The sequence below is a fragment of the Sprattus sprattus genome, assembly GCF_963457725.1.
Source record: "Sprattus sprattus genome assembly, chromosome: 18".
NCBI classification, from domain to species: domain Eukaryota; kingdom Metazoa; phylum Chordata; class Actinopteri; order Clupeiformes; family Clupeidae; genus Sprattus; species Sprattus sprattus.
This window is the reverse complement of record NC_137916.1, coordinates 11,365,147-11,388,384: the sequence shown is the minus strand read 5'-3', so window position 1 is coordinate 11,388,384 and position 23,238 is coordinate 11,365,147. Positions and strand designations below refer to the sequence as shown.

General features: G+C 44.3%; 2 protein-coding genes across 2 annotated transcripts in view; both read left to right on the top strand.

Annotated features, from left to right (window-relative positions):
- Positions 1-45: 45 nt before the first annotated feature.
- ddx47 (DEAD (Asp-Glu-Ala-Asp) box polypeptide 47) lies at positions 46-4,070 on the top strand (the record flags this gene model as incomplete). Its single annotated transcript, XM_080856481.1, has 12 exons — positions 46-201; positions 666-759; positions 957-1,145; positions 1,365-1,436; positions 1,560-1,678; positions 2,198-2,269; positions 2,362-2,478; positions 2,586-2,732; positions 2,817-2,954; positions 3,070-3,140; positions 3,268-3,397; positions 3,588-4,070. The coding sequence occupies 12 exons, from the start codon at positions 46-48 to the stop codon at positions 3,855-3,857; spliced, it is 1,575 nt and encodes a 524-aa protein (XP_080712607.1). The 3' UTR covers positions 3,858-4,070.
- Positions 4,071-5,246: 1,176 nt separating this feature from the next.
- LOC308379938 (myosin-10) overlaps positions 5,247-23,238 on the top strand; it is a 67,722-nt gene continuing 49,730 nt past the window's right edge. The window contains exons 1-3 of the mRNA XM_080857211.1: positions 5,247-5,355; positions 8,331-8,703; positions 16,102-16,258. Of these exons, the coding sequence (XP_080713337.1) occupies positions 8,359-8,703; positions 16,102-16,258 (502 nt within the window). The 5' untranslated portion in view covers positions 5,247-5,355; positions 8,331-8,358. The remainder of the gene's footprint in view (positions 5,356-8,330; positions 8,704-16,101; positions 16,259-23,238) is intronic.

Below are 23,238 nucleotides of genomic sequence, written 5' to 3'. Positions count from 1 at the left end.
CGGACATGCGTACTATTTACCCAATTTAACACGGGGCATGTAAGCATGGCGCACGTTCAGGAGGAGATGGAAACAAATAATGGATTAAAAACCGAGGATCAGAGCGACGACGAAACCAATAATGAACACACGACCGAATGCTTGGACGGAGAGGATGGCGGCAATGAAAAAGAAGAACCTGTCAAGACATTTAAAGAACTGGTAATTAGTTCATAGACACTTATGGGGGCTAGCAGGTAGCTAGCGTGCTTAGCATAGTGTTTCCTCCAACTTGGCCATCCAGCTGAGAGAACAACTCTAACTATTCTCTGTCAGTATATTAGCCCTAAGTAGTTTGATTTTGATATTTTCTCTTCTTATCAGAGAGGAAAAGTGAGACATCAATTATTCACTTGACTTGCCATCTTGTCGTATCTTAACTATGCATGGGCAAAGCGCTCGTACGACACAGTTTTGTGTGAAATGTCTTCCGTATTTTTTAAATGCAACAATACTGTACACTATTAATTTGATACAAAATAAGGGATAACTTTTATTAGGCCCATGAAATACAAATGACAAAAGTACTTCTATTCCAAATACTTATTTATTTTAAATACATGTATTAGATGTACTGTCCCTGTCTAACTTATCTTTCCAATTATCGCTGGCATTGGCGTGCTCAGGGTGTAACAGAGGTACTTTGTGAAGCCTGTGACCTGTTGGGATGGAAGATTCCCACTAAGATCCAGGTAGAAGCCATACCAGTGGCCCTGGAAGGTGAGCTATGATTCTGCATATCTGCTTTGGGAAATTAGACCAGTAGGTAAACAAGACTAGTAAAGCAATTATAATTGATTGTGACGAGTGTTGCTTTTAACATGGCTTATGTATTGCACTAGTTATGCATAAACCGCAATTCTTAAAAACGCAAGGAAGTTACGTTGTATCACTCACAGATGTTCCTCCTCTCTCAGGACGAGATGTTATTGGCCTTGCAGAGACTGGCTCTGGCAAGACAGGGGCGTTTGCTCTGCCCATCCTTCAGTCGCTCCTCTCCTCTCCACAAAGGCTCCACACGCTAGTGCTCACGCCCACCAGAGAGCTTGCCTTCCAGATTGCAGAGCAGTTTGAAGCTTTGGGCTCCAGCATCGGTGTGAAGACAGGTATGGAGAGAGACATAAGGGATTACATTTCCACATGAGAAGGAAGATGAATGAGTTAACTGACGATATCTAATGAGAAATGTGCATGTAATACAAGTTTTTGTGTTAATTGTTTGTAGTCATTAATAATATATACAAACAACATTGGTTCACAATGTTTGTTGATGTTAAGTCTAGTGGTAGCAGTCATAGATTTTCTGTTTTCTGTTCTCATTCTAGCTGTGATTGTTGGTGGTGTTGATCAGATGTCTCAAGCCCTGGTATTGGCCAAGAAACCCCACATTATCATTGGTAAGTGCGTTCGTTTTTGGTCCTGTATGAGAAAGTGTTCTCTTGTGACTCACTTAAATGGTGAAAATAACTGACTATTTCTATCCAGTTCCTGTCATTCATGTTTTTTTTGCTCTCTCTCAGCCACCCCAGGGAGACTGGTTGACCATCTGGAAAATACGAAAGGTTTCAACCTGAGAGCTCTTAAGTTTCTTATAATGGATGAGGCAGACAGGATTCTCAACATGGATTTCGAGGCAGAGGTATGAGGTCAATTGATTTGACACATTTATCGCTTAAAGTGGAATACAGTCTATGCATTGGCTAATGGGTTGCATTAGTTCAAAGTGCCACTTAAATATTTATTTCTCTTACATTTTCAATGCTAATTTGTGACTGTCACCATAACCCACATATAGTATTATATTTGGGCTTAATTGTATGGAACCAATAGCAGTTAAAAATAAGCCATGGCTTCTTACTCTGTGCAGTTAAGTAGTTGATGATGCACTCATTTTAAATGGCTGATGGAAGACAGCATAAGCAGTATTTGTGACTGGTGCTGTTTGTTATTCTTCATTTGTTCATGTGGGCAATTGAAAAAAAAAGTTGCGTTGGATTTGTGTTTTACATGAAACACATGAAAATAACTGGGGATTGGAATTTGGAATTTAGCATTGAGACCTAAACTCTAAATGAAGTGAGAGCTTTTGAAATACACACTCAGTAGTCACATTCTGACATTTTATTTTTGTCACTGTCTGTTTTTTCTCTGCTCTCAGGTGGATAAGATCCTGAAAGTGATTCCCCGTGAGAGGCGAACTTTTCTTTTCTCTGCTACTATGACCAAAAAGGTATCAGTCTGTTTCTATTCTAGATCAGTCAGCCTCCCACTCTAAAATGCTTCTTTGACTTAAGTCTCTTGGTTTTTGTGTGTTTTTTTTAGGTCCAGAAACTACAGCGTGCAGCTCTGAAGGATGCAGTCAAATGTTCAGTATCCACTAAATATTCAACAGTGGAAAAGCTCCAACAATATTACATTTTCATACCATCAAAATACAAGGTAATGATCATTAGTCTAGTAATACTTTACTGTTTTAAATATTGTAGATGGCTTATAAGAATCCATCTTGATTTTAAGTAGTCATGTTTATGCACATTGTCCCTTAGGATTGCTACCTGGTGTCCATACTAAACGAACTGGCAGGAAACTCCTTCATGATCTTTTGTAGTACGTGCAACAATGCCCAGAGGGTGGCGCTGATGCTTCGGAACCTGGGCATCACTGCTATACCACTGCATGGGCAGATGAGCCAGGTGAACATGCCCACACACAGATAAACATGTTGGAAATTCTGAGTGTTTGAGTGTGGTGTGCTGACATTTCTTCATGTTTATTAGGACAAACGTTTGGGAGCCCTTAACAAATTCAAGTCTAAATCGCGCTCCGTACTGCTGGCTACAGATGTGGCGTCACGAGGGCTGGACATTCCGCATGTGGACTGTGTCATCAACTTTGACATCCCCACTCATTCTAAGGTGCTTACTTTTCTGAAGGTCTTCTGCGTTCGACAATGGTGGTCATACTACTAATAATAAGTAGATTGTATTGTTTTGGCTAAATCTGATTTTGCTCTTTTGCTCTTTGTTTTAGGACTATATTCACAGAGTGGGAAGAACTGCCAGAGCAGGGCGCTCAGGGAAATCCATCACTTTTGTCACACAGTAAGTCTCTTTCTGTTGTTTTAGAACGTCTAGACTGCCCACTGAAGTAATTGCCAATTTGGCCACTAGGCTTGGTTTATCTCAACACTGCTGCTTACCAGGTTGTGATTGTGTTACAATTTCCTAGGTACGACGTGGAGCTTTTCCAGCGAATTGAAACACTGATTGGAAAGAAACTGCCATCCTTCCCGACGCAAGAAGAGGAAGTGATGATGCTAGTGGAGAGAGTTAGCGAAGCCCAGAGATTTGCCAGGATTGTGAGTGTTTTGGTTTTATTTACAATGCTCCCAAGATGGCTTCTTATTTGCCTCTGGTGCTGTTAATGCTAACGACATTTTTAGTACGGTATTACACACTCGGCTTATCTAATTCATTTTCCATAATAGAGTCTGTGGGATGCTGCCCAGTTAAGTTTAACCTTTGTCCTCTTTTTTTTTTTTTTACTAGGAATTGAAGGAGCAATTAGGAAAGAGAAAACGGCCAAGAGGTGATGATGATGGTGATGATACAGAACAGTCCAGTGGCGTACGGAAAAAAGTGCAAGGAGGAAGTTTTAGCAGTGGTGGTGGAGGAGGAGGAGGAGGAAGAGGACGCGGTGGTGGAGGAGGAAGAGGGCGTGGTGGTGGAGGAGGAAGAGGACGCGGTGGTGGAGGAGGAAGAGGACGCGGTGGTGGAGGAGGAAGAGGACGCGGTGGGGGTTCTAATAGGGGGCGATAGACATCAAGACTAGGAAATTAGAATAACGATATGAGTAATGTATATATTATAAATATTCATTTTTTTTCACAATAGTATGTCAATTCAGAGAGAAGGAGATCTCCCTGTGAAATCTCTTTCCAGTGCAACGATACTCCACATGTTATGGAGACAGACAACTGTTTAAACACATTTACTATATAATGGTAATCTCTTGTCCCCCAAGTTCCTTTCAAAACCTCACAGACTTTAAAATAAAAAAATCTGAAATATTTGGATGGGGAATTGAAATTGAGAATCTTGTTAAGTGTTGTTAAGTCAATGGTCAAAAAATGTAAATAGTAAAAATCATGAAATATCAATACATAACCAGTAATGAATGGTCCACCTATCAGAGAAACAGTATGACATGCCTTATCACAGTGGAATTAACTTTTTAATTCTCGTTATGTCAAGAAAATAACACCCATATGCTTACAGGTGTAAAATGCTCGAATTAGGACGTTATCTTGACTGAGAGTAACGTTGACCTTAGCAATAGGCAGTCAGGCAGGGCTAGGCCGCAACAAAATAGCAGAAGGGAGAATCCGTTTTTGCATTACAAAAATGTACAAAAGTTGCTTTTTAAAGTTAAAGGGGTGAAAGAAGGAGAACGCACAGGTTGAACATGAGCTGAATTGATCATGATTACTGCGTCAACTACATCAACTAAAAAGAAGAATCCCTACACCAGATGGCGCTGTTCTATGATCCCGCAGTAGTAGACCATCGCTGTCCAATAAACTGGTACCCAAGGAGGCTTGTATTGTGAAGGGATGGCCACACCGAAACTATATTTTGAGCTCAATTGTTTGTTTACGAGAGACATACCTGCCATATAATTTTTCTATGAGCTTCAATTTGGGGAATTGAAAAGGTCAGAGTGAAGGGGGTTACTGAACAAGCCTTCTGACGTGTATATGTTCAGTGGCAGGTGAATATGCAATAAAAGTGACAGCAGGATACATCTAGGAACGGGGGATGCTTCAGAATGTCAGCCAATAAAACACCGATAGACGTCTGATGGCTCCTAGTAAGTCTAATTAAATTGTTAAGCGTACCGCATCGCATTGTTTAGGCTAAGCAGGGGTAAACAAGTAATTAGACTAAGTTCAGTTAATGCTCGCAGCACCGGGAACAAGACGTGTTGTGTCTATTCGTTACAATCAGTGGGACATGACATCCAGCCTGATTCTGGAAGCGGTAGATGTTTGTTAATGTATTCTAAGTAAAATTACGAGCACGACAATAGTGTGTGTTCCTGTGTGTGCACAGTCCCTCGTAGGCGGGAGCAATAGCGGTCAAGTTGGCTCCCGTCGAGGAGGGGCCGTCTGTAGGGGAGTATCTTTTGGTGAGGGAGGGTAGCGCTGAGAGATAGATGCTGGAATTTCTGCATAGACGCGTGGCGTTCAACAACATTTACTGTAGAGCGGTTTATTCCTGCGGAACATTGCCATCGGCTCTTCTCTCACAACACCAGGTAAAACACATACTCAGTTCGTTGGTTAATCTAGCCATGTCTGCCTTGCACAATCATTATAATGAATGATAGCCATTTCTCCGCAATAGGATGGATGAGTAACGTTACTTGTGAATCGGTGGAGGTCAGTTAGCATAGTTTCTGTGGTTGCTAACATTACCTTTACAATAAGATCTGATATAGGTTGAATTAAACAATGTTAAAGGGCATGTAATGTATTTCATGTTAGGGTTTCAAGAAACTTACTGCATTCTTAACCTATTCAACGCTGTGATAAAGTAGGCTAGCTAATGTCAAAGAGGTATTTGAAGTTGTACCACCTCGGACACTCACACAAAGTTAAAGTAGCAGTAAACAGTTCACGTTAATGTTCATTAGGATACAATAATGTTGCTGTTTGGAGCAGGCCTGGGCATCCCTCTTTTTCTCATTTAAAACCCTACCTACCTTTGCTGGCCTTGGCAAGAAAGAGAGAAAGTGAGCGCGTTATGGACGGGGTGTTTTAAACGGACAATACTGTTGACGTTATCTGTGTTGCACAACTTTAATCTGTCGTGCGCACGTTAGCCATTAGCAACAGCCATCAAACGACACTTGCTGGTGCCGTCTGGCTCGCGGGGACCCGCGCACCCCGGCAGCTCCACCCGACCACCGTTGTTGTCGTGTCATATGCTGGTGTTAGACCAGCCGCAAATGTATGCATTTTTTTAATACAGATAAAGAAGGTAAAATATATTCAGACTACATACATTCATTAATGGTTCTTCGGTTCCTCAATTGAGACCTAGCAAAGCTGCATGCTAATCGTATAGTACTGCAAACTGTTTTTGGCCAGCAGCGCTACCAATGCGACATGGTGCCAGCTTTCCTGAGAGCTGACATAGTTTCCTGTGCGTGTGTGTTGCTTTGGTGAGGTCGGTTCAATTGGCAGAGATCGACAGCTCCTTTCTAACGTTTCGAGATTATTACGATATTAGACATGCTTCGTAATTAATAACCTCTGTAAGTAGGTGAAAGATTGTCCCATGCAGCTCCTAAATTGACTCAACCTGGTGGTTCAGGTCATGGGGTTAGAATTTAGTCTCTGAAGTCTTTTAACTGTCGTCATAGTTCCATTCTAATCCATAACTGTGTTTAGGAGAGCACTGATATGCTATGTCTATTTATTTTTGCCGGAATGTGAACGTAAATCTGTATTGTTTTGCGGTTGAAGTTATGATGAGACCATGACCACTCAACTTCTGCTGTACACAGGCGGTCTGTATTAAAATAAGAAATTCAAGTAGTCTTTCAAGAAAAGTACACATAAAAGTAATTTTCATTTGAGACCCATATTCTGTCTAAACTGGAAATGCAGCGGACATTTGCTGCTGAAGCACCCTCTTAAACTGTGAACAGGTGTCGAGCAACATATGGGCCATGCCTGTGTAAATTCACCGAGCATGTAACGATGACTCATTTGATATGGTCACCAGGGCCCCACTTTAGTGTAACTTTACATGATGAGAATGCCCTCAGAAACCCCTTCAGTGTAGTAGAATTACCTGAACTAAAGTGAGAGATATTTAGAATGTACATTATGCTGGGATTTTCCATTGCAGTTACAGTAGGTTGCCTACCTGGTTAAAGGCACCCAGTGCAACTTTCGAGGCTTAAAAATAAACATTCAATTTCTAGTCTTTTTTTTTTTTTAAACGTAGTAAGTTTCAATAACTCCATACCATTCCATATCGACATTCAAGGAGCAAAGATGAGACGTCGTCGTGTGGTGAGAACTGATAGAAAATCGATAACAACAACAATCGCCGCCATTTTCTTTATTTTTTGTAACCTACAATAAATACAGCAGGCTTCCAGTCAATGGAAAACTGGCCTCTCCCCACCGGCGATTGTTGTTTACGATTTTCTATCAGTTCTCACCACACAACGATGTCTCATCTTTGCTCCTCGAATGACATATGTAATGGTATGGAGTTATTGAAACTTACTATGTGTAAAAAAGACTAGAAATTGAATGTTTATTTTTCATTGAATGTTTACATAAAGTTGCACTGGGTGCCTTTAAGAACATTTTACAATATTTTATGGTGTGCCCCTAACATTCTCCCCAGAGAATGCAGTAGTAAGTGAATACCATAACCATGGCCCAATCAATGGAGAATCAGCCATTAAACTGAAGAGAAAGGACATAGACATCCATAAACTGTGATGAATGGTCCTAATGAGACTATTTGACTAATGGTCTTAATGGGACTATTTGTACGCCACACCTTGGAATTCCCATATTGGAATTCCCTTATTTCAGGTCAGTAAAATAGTCTTATGCATAGATTGGACTCTACTACATATGCCTACTTTTGCTAACAAAGGGGACAGCATGAAGGTGTGGTATATTTTCTATGTGCTTAAAAACTGTGACGTGATGTAGGCTAGTGTTTGATGTCCAGCACACACAGCTGCCTAATTAAGGTAAAAAAGCAGGCGGTCGATCATGACGAGGTAAAGCAGCTTGTTGTGTCTCCCACTGTCAAATTGGACTGATCTCCACCAGCTGCACCTCCACATCAAACATCGTTACTATTATGGTTCTTCAACAAAAAGAGGCACATTTTCCACAAGCAAGATCTATGTCCTAACAGGAGTTAGTCTTAAAGTGAAACTGTTAGCATAGCTGCAGTTCTATAGGTATTTTCTAGAGGGTTTTTTAGTATAGCTTATAGTATTATGAATTCCTTCTTTTCTGCCAATCTTGTTGAGTGGTCTGATGAAGGAATAACGTAATATCAGTTTATATGCCAGCATGGTCTGATTCTGAGTTGCACAATCACTAGGAGCAGGATTCCTGTCCCATTGAGCTGCAGTTCCTTTGCATTGTCAGACCAGACCTTCTGCTGTAAAAACCCTGTTTCTTCTGGTGATGTTTGCTAGGACTTGTGTAGTGATCTAGTAGCCGTCCTCTCCTCCCTCCCCCACAGGTGGTGAGCTCAGCTCTGGTACCCCAAGATGGCACAGCGGACTGGGCAGGAGGACCCGGAGCGATACCTGTTTGTAGATCGGGCAGTAGTCTACAACCCGGCCACGCAGGCAGACTGGACAGCCAAGAAGCTTGTGTGGATCCCCTCGGAGAGGCATGGGTTTGAGGCGGCCAGCATACGTGAGGAGCGTGGGGAGGAGGTGATATTGGAGCTGGCAGAAAATGGCAAAAAGGCGGTGGTTAACAAGGATGACATCCAGAAGATGAACCCGCCCAAGTTCAGCAAGGTGGAGGACATGGCGGAGCTCACCTGCCTCAACGAGGCCTCTGTGCTGCACAACCTGAAGGACCGCTACTACTCCGGCCTTATCTACGTGAGTAGTTACATATAGTCTTATATATTATACGATTTCATTATTTGTTTTGTTCATTTTTAATTGTTTTCTTTGTGGGCAAATAAATCACCTTCATAGTGAGTGAAATCTGTTTTATGTCATTACATATAAATAGTCATAGTGTGCATCTACCCAATGAATAAGAAATTAAAGAGAATTCACTCTGTTCTAAGTCTGAAACCTCCCATTAAAAGGTTTGGAAAGTTGAGGTAGAACATCAGGATTTTACAAGACTTGTTCTGCATATACTCAATAACTAATACACACAGTCTCTCTCGCTCTCTCTCTCTCTGTTCAGCACACATAGCGTGTCATTTCTGCATTGTCCCTGATTGCACCCAGTTTACTTGAGTCAAGTGAGTAAGTGACCCTTAGTGTTTCCTGCCCTTACTCTTTCATCTCTGAGATCTCCCCTCATAAAGGCAACTATTTTAAGGGCCAACATGTTGCTCCAGGTCATCAGCTTGTTTTTGCAAACACACACACACACACACACACAAACACACACACACACAAACACACACACCACAGACACCACACTCTCCACAGGAGCACACTGAAGACCTTGACTCCCTGATTGCCTTGCAGTGCTGCTTTCCCTGTGTTTAAGAGTAGACTCATAGGCACCCTTTGAGACTCATAAAAAGGAACTATGTTTTATTATGGTGCTGCATTCTGATTACCTCAGTATCCTGGTAGATTGGCATAGCGGTTCTACTTGGGGTATTTTTTCCACTGGGGTCATTTGCTCTTCTTTTTACTCTTTGGTTTAAAGTGTTTGGTAAATAAAATGAGACATGACGGAATACTCTTTGATTCGTTTTGTTCACGAGGACCCCAACTGATCTGTTGTACTCGGTCTGAAGTGTTTACTTGAGTTTGTATAAAACTGTGAACTATGTAACAAGCAACTGCTTCCACCAAGTGAAAAGTGCTATGCAATGGCGGCCTACTTAGCCTAGTGTAGATTTCCACGATGTTGACCCATTTTGTGACACGCATTCCAGGAATAGTATGTGGGTTGGCCCTCACCTGAGGTCTGGGAGGCAGGTGGCAGCCATGATGAATTTTTCTGCTTTATGAACATTTTGCTGCCAGACCGCAAGACTCTGTCAACACACTTCACAGAGGAGATCGTTTTCTCACATCTTGCTTTTAGAATGAAGTGAAAAACGTACAGATGTACAGACCTGAGGGGATAAACTTTTTTAGAATACCTACTTTTTACCTTTTTTACTATACGTTTATTAAAGTAATGACCAGAACTTAACAGCTTAACTTAACAAGAGAGCCATCAAAAACTGAATACTTACTTCCCAGACACTGAACCGTTAGAACCTGAGCTAAGGTTCTTGGATTTCTGAGATATTTTTGATTAAATCACAATTCATAGTCTTCATTCTTCGGTCATACTTACACATACTTTTTTCATAGTCTTTTTGGTTATAAATACAAATTCAGGTAAAATTTCCATATCACATGGTGACAAATCTGGGTGGTCAAAGATTTTTTTATGACATATAAGATCGCCTCTTCCGTTGTAGGCCTCTTGACATTTAAGTTTCAGAAGCTTACTATTCAAAGTAGTTATTAGGGTTTAAAAGAGTAAGTAAGGGGATATATCTCTCTCTGGCTGTTTTATAACTCACTGGTAATGTAGCATCAGCTTCATGATGTACTGGAGAATAAACCCTTCAGGGATCTTCACTCAGGATGGCCCCCTTCGTCTTCACTTCGGGGGGCTCTGAGTCCATTTAGGGCTTTTGACACGTATATAAGAAGTGCACCATCTCCAAAAAGGAACTAGAGACAGCCAACAGCCAACATTCTCCAAAGCTGAAGAATCTCAAGGCTGCTGTAACATTTACTAGGTGTGAACAGAACATTTCAAGGTGTGTGTGTGTGTGTGTGGTTGATCAGAGGTGAGATGGACTGCCCACCAGTCTCCAGCCCTCTCCAATGCTTTTCCTTCTCTCCTTCACCCCATTAGCCTGGATACCAGCCCAAACCCCGCCCACAATTTTTTTGTTCTGGGAGATTTGGTCTGGCTTTGAGCTAGTTGGGAGACAATATCAGTTTTCAGCCAAACGATCTGACCAATGAAATTGTCAGAGCGGGCTTTATACGATGATCAACCAACGCTTGAGTTGAATTAACCGGTAGATTTGAAATAGTACAAAGATGGCGGCGTCTCGGCCTGTTAGTGGGAAATATTTTATGTGAATTAAGCTATCTACATGACTTTTAAATGTCTACATTGACTCGGTTAGTTGTGTATGTGCAACACGAATGTTGCAAAGTATTGTTTGTCTTAACTAAAGCTCTCTAGACCATTATTGTAAGGTTATTGCTAAAGCTTAGACCAAAAATCCATTGAAACACATTGTAGCTAGCTAGCCTCACTGCTAATAATTATAACGGGAGCAAGCATATCTCACAGATATTGACGGCGCATTCATTTTGAAAGAGGAACAGAGAAACGCGATTAAGGCATTTGTCGATTGAAAAGATGTTTTTGCCGTCCTTCCTATCCTACGGGGTCAGTTTAATGTATCAGATGGTCCTACTACGTTGCTCTAATTGGTTCTAGGTATCCAATTCAGCGAAGAGGCATTTTCTTTCCTGGTTCGTTGAAACACGCCCCATAATCACAGCCCAATGGGTCAGGATCAGACTCATATTCTGACTAGAATTATGAGTATGACATCGTCAGGCTATCACCCCATAGGAGATTTCAGTGCTTTTCATCATAATCTGGACAGACCACCTGGTCTTACTCTTTTGCCAAGGTTTCTTTGACCACTTTCAGGTTAATCTATATTACCTCTTCACCTGGTACCTGTGTGTCAGGCTACCTTTAAGCAGACCATCTCTGCCTCACCTTTTGGGCTACTGTGCAAAACCAGTCATGGACTCTTACGTCATGCTTCACAAAAGTGCTTTTCTGACTAAACACGTTTACAGCTTGGCCAAAATATTTGTACGTACGACACCATCAACTGTTTATACCACCTTCCCTTCCCTGTACCACCTCATCAGAAGATAAAAATGATTGCCCTTGTAATATGTTATCAATGGGGTGACTGGTTCATTTGTCACCCAGAGTGTCCACAAATGGGCATGTTCACTGTCCAGGGTCGACTGCTCTATAAGGGGTGACTTTAGCATTGTAAAGGGGGAGTTTTGGGGGGGTGTTTAGTCAGCTTGGGGCCAGTGGCTCTGACTCACAGACTGGGCTGCCTCTGACTAACAACCAGTCCTTTGTGTTGGGCAGCTCAGCCACAGATGGCAGGATGTCTCAGAGATCTGCGTATTAAAAAAATGCTCTGGTCTGTCAGCCTGTCGGTCTGTGTGTCTGTCTCTCCCCTGCCTTTGCCTCTGAGGCCCTGTGCGTGCATGTAAGTCCCTCTGGGCCAACCAGTTGGTTCAGTTTTTGGTAGCACCATGCAAAGCAGATCTCTTATTATATTGGCCCTACTTTTTTCTTGTACCAGGTCTTAATTTGTTGTGGCTGTGCAAGGAAGATTCATTCAGTGACCATGTGGGTGGGGGAAAAAAAAACATCTCAAATCACGGTGATAAAAAAAGGCTTTCTGGTGTTGTTCTTTTTCCTGCTTGATTTCTTTGTTGACATGCTGTTGCCATAGCCAAGTGGAGGAGCACTGTCCCATTTCAGTGATCAGGCATGTTTGGATGGTAACATGAGTGCCACTCTGACCCTTCTAGAGTACATCATCTCCCGCTCTCATAGTAACCTGGAACCACGTGCCTTGAGTTCCTCATGTGCCTTTCCCTCAGCAGTTGGTCTAATCAGAGACTTTTCACGGCCAAGTGGACAGTCAGACAGTCCTCCAGGAAATATACCTGCACTGATAATGTCTCAAGAGCCATACCCAATGGTAAAGACTGCTGTGAATGTGCTTGCCTCTGCATTAAGACCTTTGTTTCTTTGTGTGTTTGACATGTTACACCATGTGCAGACAAGGGATTGCAAGGTTGAGTGCTTTGACCTGAGGGCAGTTTATTAAAGTGAGGGTATCTGACTCTACCTCCCTGGCTGTGAGTACTGCGAGCCGAGCCAGACCTTTGTTATGGCGTTATGCTCCAGTGCCTAGTCTAGTCTCTAGTGTGTTTGTGTGTTTGTGTGTGTGTGTTTGTGTGTGTGTGCGTGTGCGTGTGCGTGTGCGTGTGCGTGTGCGTGTGCGTGTGTGTGACTGTGTGTATGTATGTATGTGTGTGTGTATGTGCGTGTTTGTGTTTTTGTGTGTATGTGTGTGTGTGTGTGTGTGTGTTTGTATGTGTGCATAGTGAAAGAGAGAGACAGACACACAGACACAGAGCCCAACTGGGATTAACTGCATCGATCTCTTCATTGAAAAAGTGTCGACACATTTTAAGAAGTGTATTTAAATATATTGCTAACATTGAGGCTCGGGCTCGTGATGTACTGGGGCTATTATTGACTTTGTATGGCCTTGTGGTTTCTCTAAAGGGCCAGTTATTGATTTTTGTAGTCTGAGTGTACTGTACACACGTAGCTTGAGAGGGTCCGAAAAAATACCTGCCGAGTCAAGGACTCCTCAGATCGATGCAGCTCAGCCTTCACCCCCTGCTGTGTTACGGGCCTTGGGGGCGAGTTGGGCCTCTGTCTGGGGAAAGGGGGGTTGTGGCAGATTGGCGCAGGCCTTTGGAGATTGTTGTTTGTCTGTCTGTCTGCTGGGGCTTTGTGTGGGCTGTTACTGTGCAGCGCCAGGCCGCTCCCGGCTCTAGTTACACAGCATGTAGGCCTCGACATAGCAGAGGGAGGGAGAACAAGAATTTAGGAAGAAACGGTGTCTCAACAGTCAAAAGGGTTTTGTTTGGGCTTAGTTCGTGGCTACCTTTATCTGGGACGTTTTATGAATGGTCTTAATCAGAGCATCAAAGCGAATCATTTATCTGTTCCTGAGGGGATAAATTCCAGAAGTTCATCTGATCCAAACATCCAGACAGCATTTCACTCTGTGCCTCTGAGGAAGCCCACTCCATGCAGTCAGGACCCATTTCTTCTGCAGCACGCAGTCCAGCCCTGCATGTCCATCTGTGCTGCAGAGATGCAGGTGGCAGTGAGGCTCTTTGTTGGTGTATTTCATGTGGCAAAACCTCCTCTGGTTCTATTTATAGCCTGTACACTCAGATAAGGGGAATGCATCTTTAATGTGTCACAAAATGGAGCTGGAAGGTTAAGTTACAGCATGCTGTCTCCCCCCACTCCCCTTCCACACTCTTCTCTTTCCTCTCCCTCCCCTTCTCTCCTGTGCTCATCTTCTTATTCACTCTCTTTTGTGTTCTGCCCTTTTCTCCTCTTCTCCTTTCTTTCCCTGTCCTTTTTCTCACCTCCCTCTGAAGGCAGTGTTTGGCAATGTAGAGGTGAGAGGATCACTGCCCATATTGCTTGGGGAGTCACACCTCTGTAGTCAGCAGAATCGGAGACCTTGTGCTAATTAACCAAACTGACCCCATATCTCTTCTACACAGACACATTCCCGGTCTCTTAAGCTTTATCTCTACAGCCCTCTTTCTCCTCATTCCTGTGTGTCTCACTCCAGCAGTCCGCTAAACTTTCATTGTCCTCTCTCATCTCCCTGTCTCCTGTTATAAGTCTGTGTCCTGTCTGTCTCCTGTTATAAGTCTGTGTCCTCCCTGCCTCCTGTTATAAGTCTGTGTCCTCTCTCTTCTCCCTGTCTCCTGTTATAAGTCTGTGTCCTCTCTGTCTCCTGTTATAAGTCTGTGTCCTCTCTGTCTCCTGTTATAAGTCTGTGTCCTGAGACATTTGTCTGTTCCCTTATCTCCTGTTGCCTCTCGGCTCTTGAAACACAGATATTTGTTGACATGAAGTACAACATGACGGGGGCCGGTACAGCACTCTATATTGTGTCATTGAGACGTTGGGAATCTGTATAGGATTATGTTATTAATGTAATTAGAGGTGACTGGGCCCCAATCTCCTGCCCTCTTTCCTTCTGACAGACATCCCTCTTCAGACACACACACACAGAAACACAGACAGACGCACACGCACACGCACACGCACACGCACACGCATACACACACGCACACGCACACGCACACGCACAAGCACACGCACACGCACACGCACACGCACACGCACACGCACACACACACACAGACAGACAGACAGACAGACAGACAGACAGACAGACAGACAGACACACACACACACACATCTTACACACTTTGCAGCGTCAGTAGTAGTTGACGGACGTGAAGCATCTGACCTCTTGACCTGCCCACGGGCCCCACATAGAGCTCCACATCTGGCTCTGCTCCCTGCGGTGCTGGGCTAGGGTCCCTGGAGCCTCTAAGAACAACAAACACACCTCTCGAGCTGACTATCCAGCTGAGCCCAGCCTTCTCTCCTGATTCCCCCACCTCAGGAGCCAGCCCTCCTGTCTCAAGCGTGTGTGTGTGTGTGTGTGTGTGTGTGTGTGTGTGCGTGTATGTGCTTCTGTGTGTGTGTGTGTGTGTGTGTGTTTGTGTGTGTGTGTGTGTGTGCGCTTGCTTTCATGTGACTGGTTGTGTTAAAGGTGCAGTCCTCGTTTGCTATCCAACACACTTTCTCTCAAATCTTGTGAATTTCACCTTGCAGACCTCTAGCCGTTCATGCTGTGTGTGTGTGCTAAAGAAACTGGGCAGACATATTCATGATCCCTCATTTTCAACCCTCTGCATATCTGTCTGTATGTGTAGCTCCTTTGCAATACTCACGCTCTGGCTCTCTCTGGCTTGTTCTCTCTGTAAATTTAGACCTCCCCCCCCCCCCCCCCCCCCCTCCAAACCTAGCCTATGCAGCATAGTGAGTAATTAGCCTGGTGGTCTGGGATAGAGGAAAACACTCCCAGACCTCAATGGAATAGTTTTTTCATCCCCGTTCCTAAACATTTGCACACATTCCCACATCTCTTTTCACCCGCACAAAGTCTCAATATGTACGGTCACTTTGGCTATACTGTGACTTTAGTGACAATCTGTTTGAATAAGGCAATTTGCCTGTAACCAAAGCTCTCTATCCATGGTGTTATTTTATATCATAGAGTAACTTTAATATGATCCACATTTCATTCACCCTTTAAATCATTCAAATCATTCAGTAGTTAACAATTCAGTCAACTCAGATTTTATTTTGAAATCCTTTACGGTCAATTAGCAACTAAAACATTGCCTTCAGGAGAGGAAGCAGAACTAAGAGACCAGGGAGTTGAAGCCCATTTTAACTGGCTGTATCCCTCCTCATCGTTCATCCCAAATGTAAACCTATTGTTACTGATGTTCTAACTGATGATATGACACGATCATGTCTGCCATTTCCCCCTGTAGACATACTCTGGGCTCTTCTGTGTGGTGATCAACCCTTACAAGAACCTGCCCATCTACTCTGATAACATCATCGAAATGTACCGGGGCAAGAAGCGCCACGAGATGCCCCCACACATCTACGCCATCTCTGAGGCAGCCTACCGCTGCATGCTTCAAGGTAAGCCACCGCCAACACCTCACCTGCCACCTCAACTCTCACCTCTGCTCAGGCTGTGGATGAGAGCTCAACAGGACGGAGTGTATTGAGTAGCTTTGTGTTAAATATCAGATCATTCTTCATTCTGCCACACACAATCAATGGCTTGCTGTTTGGGACACCAGTTTGAAGAGTCTGACTCTCCACGCCCCGTACATTTGGGATGTGCTGGGTGATGAGTGATGTGGTATGTGGGCTGTGCACTCTCAAGCCTGTCCGGGGACAGCTGTAGAGAAATGAAGAAGGAACAGAAGTCCTCCCTTGCCACTTGACTTGGACCACTTGGCCTGGAGCAATCTGATACGTTTCTCCTTTAGCCTCAGAAAACATCAACCTAACAGAACAGTTTAAGAAACTAACATAATTTCAAAAGGATTATGTATACACATCTCAATAGGGTTTTAAGTTATTTGTTTGTTAGACATTCACATGGTCACACATGCAAAGATAAGACCATGTGGCATTGAGGCAAGCAAGGCCATGCCCTGTGGTCATTGTATGAGACCAACTGAAAAATGTCATGGTCACCTCCTTGGCAGGCCAGGAAGTCCCTCCTTGTCTCTTGTGTGTTGGGGAGTTTTGTGTTCCTTTGGTGGTTGTTACTGCGGTGGCCTGGTAGGTGGCTGTTGGTGTGTAAATGATTGCTTCATAATCTGGCAGATTTGTGCGTATAGTAGGTGAAAGGTCACAGGTTCAGAGTTGCTGTGTGTCACGGCTCAGCCACCCTTCTGGCTACGACTGGTACACACAGGGAGTTCCCCTCCGCTGATTAATATACATTTATAGAGGCATCTATAGATCCTTTTCTCTTGTAATCTACATGCTCAACCTTTAGAAGCTTCCTCTAGGATTCCTCATGTGCTTGATCTACATTTCTGTCAATTTGAGGGTTTACTTATATACTTGAGTCGTCTGAAATTAGCCTAATAATCATATTTGCCGTGTTATTACAATGTAGGCTATATAACATTATGAAGTACTCAGCAATGTTACATTGATTATTTGATTACACATACTATTTATTATCAGTTGTTTAGGTAGGCTACCAGTCATTTCAATCAAGGAAACAGCGTATCATGGTTTTCTTTGAAGCTGGTTGAAAGTTGAGGGTAGGAATACAAATAAAGGTGATCTTACATAAAGTCAGATATTTATTGATTCTCAGCAACACTAAACAAGATGTGCTGGTCCTGAGCAAACATTGCCTGCTGCAGCGTGTGTCTTTAAGGCTGGAGGGTAGTGATGGAGGGATTTGGTGTGGCGTGTGTCCAAAGATCACGCCACTGACCTCTGATCCGTCTCCACACTCATGCACCGCTCTCAGACCTCCCACTGGGGGACCTGCTGGTCCAGTCGAACTCCTATAAAGCACCCCACATCTCTTTCCCTCTCCGTCTTACCTCTTCAGCCCTCCCTTCCTCCTCTGCCAGGAAACGTATGTGAAGTTGGGCAATTTGGTGACTGTCGTGAAGCAACTAAAACAGTTTTGAAGAGGTGATATTTTTTCCTTTTGGCTTATCTCTATAACCCAAAAACAGACATGAAGACTTTTTTGACCCAACTTGATTTTTTACTGAGTCACACTAGCTCCTTTTTCTGAGGACAGACTCCTTCATTTTTAGAGGAGCTCTGTAAATGCAGCAGTGTTAGCGGTGAGTTGTTGCAGCGTGTTTTCCTTCTTCCTTATAATGAAGGCAGATGAGGGAGGGAGTGATTCTTTTATTGAAGCTGGCTTAGTGCTCCCCAGAGCTGGTCTAGAGGGGATCCAAGGCTGCGGCTTCTTATTTGGCCTGGTCTCTAGACACACACACACACACACACACACACACACACACACACACACACACGTACACTCGCTTACACACATGCTGTCTCAACACACACACTTGTACTACATCCTACACACACACACACAAACACACACACACTAAAACATAGGCCATGTCACACACACATAGGCCATACTAACACACACACAAGCATTCCCAGGCGCACACGCATATACACCCACCCACACACACACCCACACAGGAACAGCTGTTTCCACAGAGGGGTGTGTTGTAGCCCTATGATCTGCGGTTTCCTGTGCCCTCTGATTGGCGTGGCCCAGCAGCTGCATGGTACCGTTTGAATCAGTGCCCTCCTCACATGGCGCTCAGCTCTAGAGGGACACTAAAGCACACGGCTGACCCTCACGTGACCTCAAGGCCACTTTGATCCTTAATGTCTAACCCAGCAGCAGGCCTACGGTGAGGGAGAACAGGTGAAGAATCAGCATTCATTTTGATTTCATGTGGCGGATTCGGAATCCCACATGGGGTACCTCAGCTTTCTGGGTCAGGCAGGCAGATAGCTGTCACCAGGGAGGATGGTCACTTCCTCACAGCCACACCTAGATGCAGATAAAAGTCATGACGTTGCCCGTTTATCAGTGACCCTCTGTGCTGCCAAAGTTTCCGTGCTGTCACCGATAAATATAGGCCGGCTCCACACTGCCTCCCCTCCTCTCCGGAATAAGGGTGCTGCCCAGGGGCTCCCGCCCTTCTCCGGCTGCGCTGCCCTCTCGTGTAGCAGGGAGCCTGGAGTCGTAAAGCGGGGGCGAATGCTGACATCATGGAGAAGGAAGACACAATTTGGTCACTGTCGTGAAGCAATTTGTTTTGATTGCTAAGAAAGGCACAGCTGCATTGCTGAGGCGTTATGAGGTGGCCGCACTGAACTTTGGGCTCACCAGGAATGGTAATAGTTGTAGTAGTGCCAGATAGCCGACTGAACAACCAATTATGAATGGTCTGAAAGTTAACCCTGTATGTCTGATGTGTAGCAGCTGTTAAACTCATTATGGTGCCCAAACCCATTTGTTTAAAAGTGACTTTTGTAACAGAGAACATTTTTTAAAAAGCCATCATCAAAGTAGTAGAAGTCTTTCTTTGGCCCCTGTGAAGGCATGCCTGAGCAGGAGGAGGTTGGGGAGCGGTTGGTGGGTGTCAGGTCTGCCCCTCTGCTCAGCCCAGTCTGGCGCGCAGGGACGGCTCACTGGTCTGGGACGGGAGCATGATCTCACTGTGCCCATCTTTACAACCGCCACAATGTGCAGCTTAGTCATCACCCCTGCGGTGGCGGTTGGCAAGGCGGCTGTGACCGCGCCGACGTGTGTGCTCACTGAAGGGACATCTGCTTAGTGCTGCCATCACACGCTGGCTACTCGCAACATGCTGAGTTCAGAGGCCTGTCGGTGCCACTGCTACTCCTACGCCAACCGTAGAGACATATCAGTCCCCTGCAGCCATTGGCTCCCTCTGTAGTCAGCCCAACACTGATTGGCTGACAGAGCCTTCATTTGTATGAAGTTTTAAATCTCTGTTGGAAGGCGGTAGGGGTTTGAAAAAGCGGGTTGAAGTCTGGGTCTTGGAAGTGTGACTGTATGATAATTAGCGGAGTCCTTTGGTGCTCAAAGGGCATGTCGGCCTGGCCAGCCCGTACACATTTTTGCACTCTACCTTAATTTCTCTTTCGGAGCGTCCAAGTCCCTTGTGAATTAAACGATGGGCTTGGAAGCGCTTTAGAGGGGGGGAAACTCCTTTTATGTCCCCTAAGGGCTTCTGGGGTGTGCCAGGAATGGCCGGTGTGAGAGATGAGGGGAGAGGCTCACCAGGCGGCTTTGTGAGGCCCCTGTCCGTCTCTTGTCTCCTTTCTCATCGCCTTGGTCAAGGAACACAGGAGGACAAAGTTCTGGAATGCCAAGGGTCTGACTTAGCCACGCCGGCACCTGGCGACCGTTGCCATGACAAAGTTCACTTCAGTGCCCACCAAAGCAAAGGACTTCCTATCTCCCTCTGGCCCGCCACTGAAGCCAGACGTTTGGCTGTGTGCCCTCTCTTCGGCCTTCTATCCCTCTCTTTTCATCTAAAACTCTCTCCACACACAGCCCTTCCTGGCAGAGAGGCAGCTGTATAGCGGTGTGATTGGCTGTTTACCCTTGGCTTGGTTATTTTTGGATCTGGACGTTATGGATAGTGTAGAACAAGACATTTGTCCTAAATTGAGTTTGGTGTTAAAACTCATACAGGTCACCCAGGTATTGGGCCATTGCTCTTTACAGTGGTCCTGGATAGGGTTGCGAATTGGCAAGAATCTGGCGAGACGGTATCTATAGTTGTACAGGGGTTACGATTCAATGTATTCTATGTAAGCAAAGCGATATATTGAGTTTTTTTAATTTTTTAAATCTAATTTAAGGAAAACTGTCAAAGTATAAAGAACTCGTCACCATAAGCATAAATGTTTTTTATGCAATCAGAACAGTGGGATCCCGACATTGCAGGCCTTGAATATTTATATGTAATCTATGAATAAAAAACTGATACAGTGTTATTGAGAATCGATACAGTATCTAAAAAGCATAATATCGCGATACTTAAGCGTATCGATATTTTCTTACACTCCTTGTCCTGAAGGTGGGGGAATCAGGTTCCACTCCGGCCTCTCGTGCCTTCTCTCAATTGGTTCCCTTCTAGAAAGTGCTTTTAGGGCTCTCAGTTGAATAAGGAAGTGCTAAAAGAATACACTTCGTTTAATGTAGTGCACCTCTATTGACAGACAATACTATCAATACATAAAACCTCACAGTGGAACACATTCAAAGGCGAGCACTAGGGCTGTAACGATATTGGATCGAACCGAGAAATCGCGACACTCTGGCCCACGAACCTGCATCCCGATGCGAGGAGGCAGAACCGCGACATGCCCTCAGCGGTCACTTGATACAAAAAGTTTGGTTCGCTAGTAAAGGCGGCTGCTTGCTTCAGCGTTGGGGTTAATTGTTGCGCAAAATTTACTCTGTGCAGTTCATGCTCCCAAAGGTTGCGCGTGTTGTCATGAGCCTGCCATTTGCTTGGCAGATAGAAAGCTGTTTCCCTAACAGAAAGTCTGAAGCTTGAAGTTCTTTTCAAACCTTTGCTTGGGTAGCACTGCTAAACTGAGCAGACATGCAGACTACATTTTAGTAATCTCATCACGTAACATTCGTTTTCTAAAAACAATCACATAGTATTGCATGTTTTACTGTGGTAGAAAATACGTTAGCTTAATGCTAACGTATATGGGAAATCCTATATAGACCGCGCTAGGTATTAGCATCAATTAATTCATGTTAATGTTTTTGTATGAGCCTGACATTTGCTCTGCAGATAGATTACAGGTTCCAAAGTTTGTTGAATGTTTTTCAGCAGCATTGCTTTGAGTAATAAAAACCTCAATATTTGGTTATAAATTGTTTCTTCATTTTTTTATAGCTCATACTTATTCTAATGTGAATTAGAAAATATATTTTAAAAATCGCGAGGTAAAAAAAAAAAATAAATAATAATAATATCGTGGGGTGTATCGAACCGTGGGTCAAGAATCGTGATACGAATCGAATCGTGAGGTAGGTGTATCGTTACAGCCCTAGCGAGCACATTTGACCACACTATGCAGGTCTGTGGTCTCAGTTGAGTGCTGTGCTCAGCACTGCCCCCTGCTGGCTAGCTCCATTGCAGCACCCCTCTCCCACACTTCTGGACAGGCAGACGGAGCGGCCCGCATTGTACTAAACAAAGGGAGCTTTGTGTGTGCCATGGGCAAAAAGATCCTCAAGTATTTTTGTGTGTGTGTTTATGTGTATTGTGAGTGTGTGTGTGTGTGCGAGTGTATTTGTGTGTTTGTGCTGGAATTTGTTGTGGTTGTGTGTGTGTGTGTGCATGTGTTGCACAAATGTGTGTGTGCGGGGTGGTCTCTGAGAAGAGGGGCCCAGTGTTTAGACAGGGGGCAGCTCCTGTTGGGGTGCTCGGGCCTTTGATTGACAGGACAGGTGTTTGGGTCAGCCTGTGTGTGTGTCTTTGTGTGTGGAGGGAAGTTTGGCTTGTGAATATCAGTTTGTGAGGACCCTCCTAGACCTACAGAGATATCTGTGTCTCCCTAGTTTTAGTGTCATGTGCATTTTTCAGACAATTGGGAGAACTCTTTCAACTCTTGCATAGGCACACACACACACACACACACACACAACCACACACACAACCACACACACAACCACACACACACACACACACTCACACACTTGCTCACCCACCCACCTCTCCCTGTGGCATGCATGTGTATGCAGTTCACACAGTCCAAATTCATATTTCTGCCAGGCAGGCTTTCATAGATCCTTCTGCTGCTGCTCCTACTCACTCATCCCACTGCCCTACCCTCCTCCCTTCTCCTTCCACTCCTCTGGCATGCCTCTGTCTCAGCCTCTCATCTGGAGAAGAGATGACAGAAGCGCAGAACAAAGGCTCTCTGACTGCCCCAAAGGCGGTGTTCTCCCTCATCCCTCAGACCTTTATTTAATAGTCTTCGGGAAGCAGCCGAAGTCCCTGCTGTCTGTGTTTGCTTTGGCACGCGAGCGGCCCCTACCAGACGCTGTCCACTCCTATGTTCTCTGTGCGTTTGCAGTCCCAGAGAGAGTAGGGACGGAGGTTTTCACCCCCTTTTCCGGAACTTTCTATTCAGGCTTTCCAGTTGGGATCTCAGGGATTTATTGCGCCCCAGAGGATGTGGCATTCTAGCCAATGGATTTAGCGTTTCTTTTTTTCAACCACAATGTGATAGAGAGCACAGGCATGGCCTTAAGGATGTCAAGTTTCTAATCATGTAATCAACTTGTTGTTACATATATGGCTTTCGTAGTAGTTGCTTCAGATGAATAGGGATGAAGCGACATATAGGCTTAATAACGTTATACAGTTCATTTGTTAATCAGTCACTAAATGTGATTCTTGTGGAAACTTCACAATATTTACCAGAAGTGTTGATATCCTATTACCGTAAGACTCACTGCATCACTCAAATTTCCAGAACCAACGAATACGTATGCGAATACTACTGCTTAAGATCTTGGGTACTTGAACAGGGTC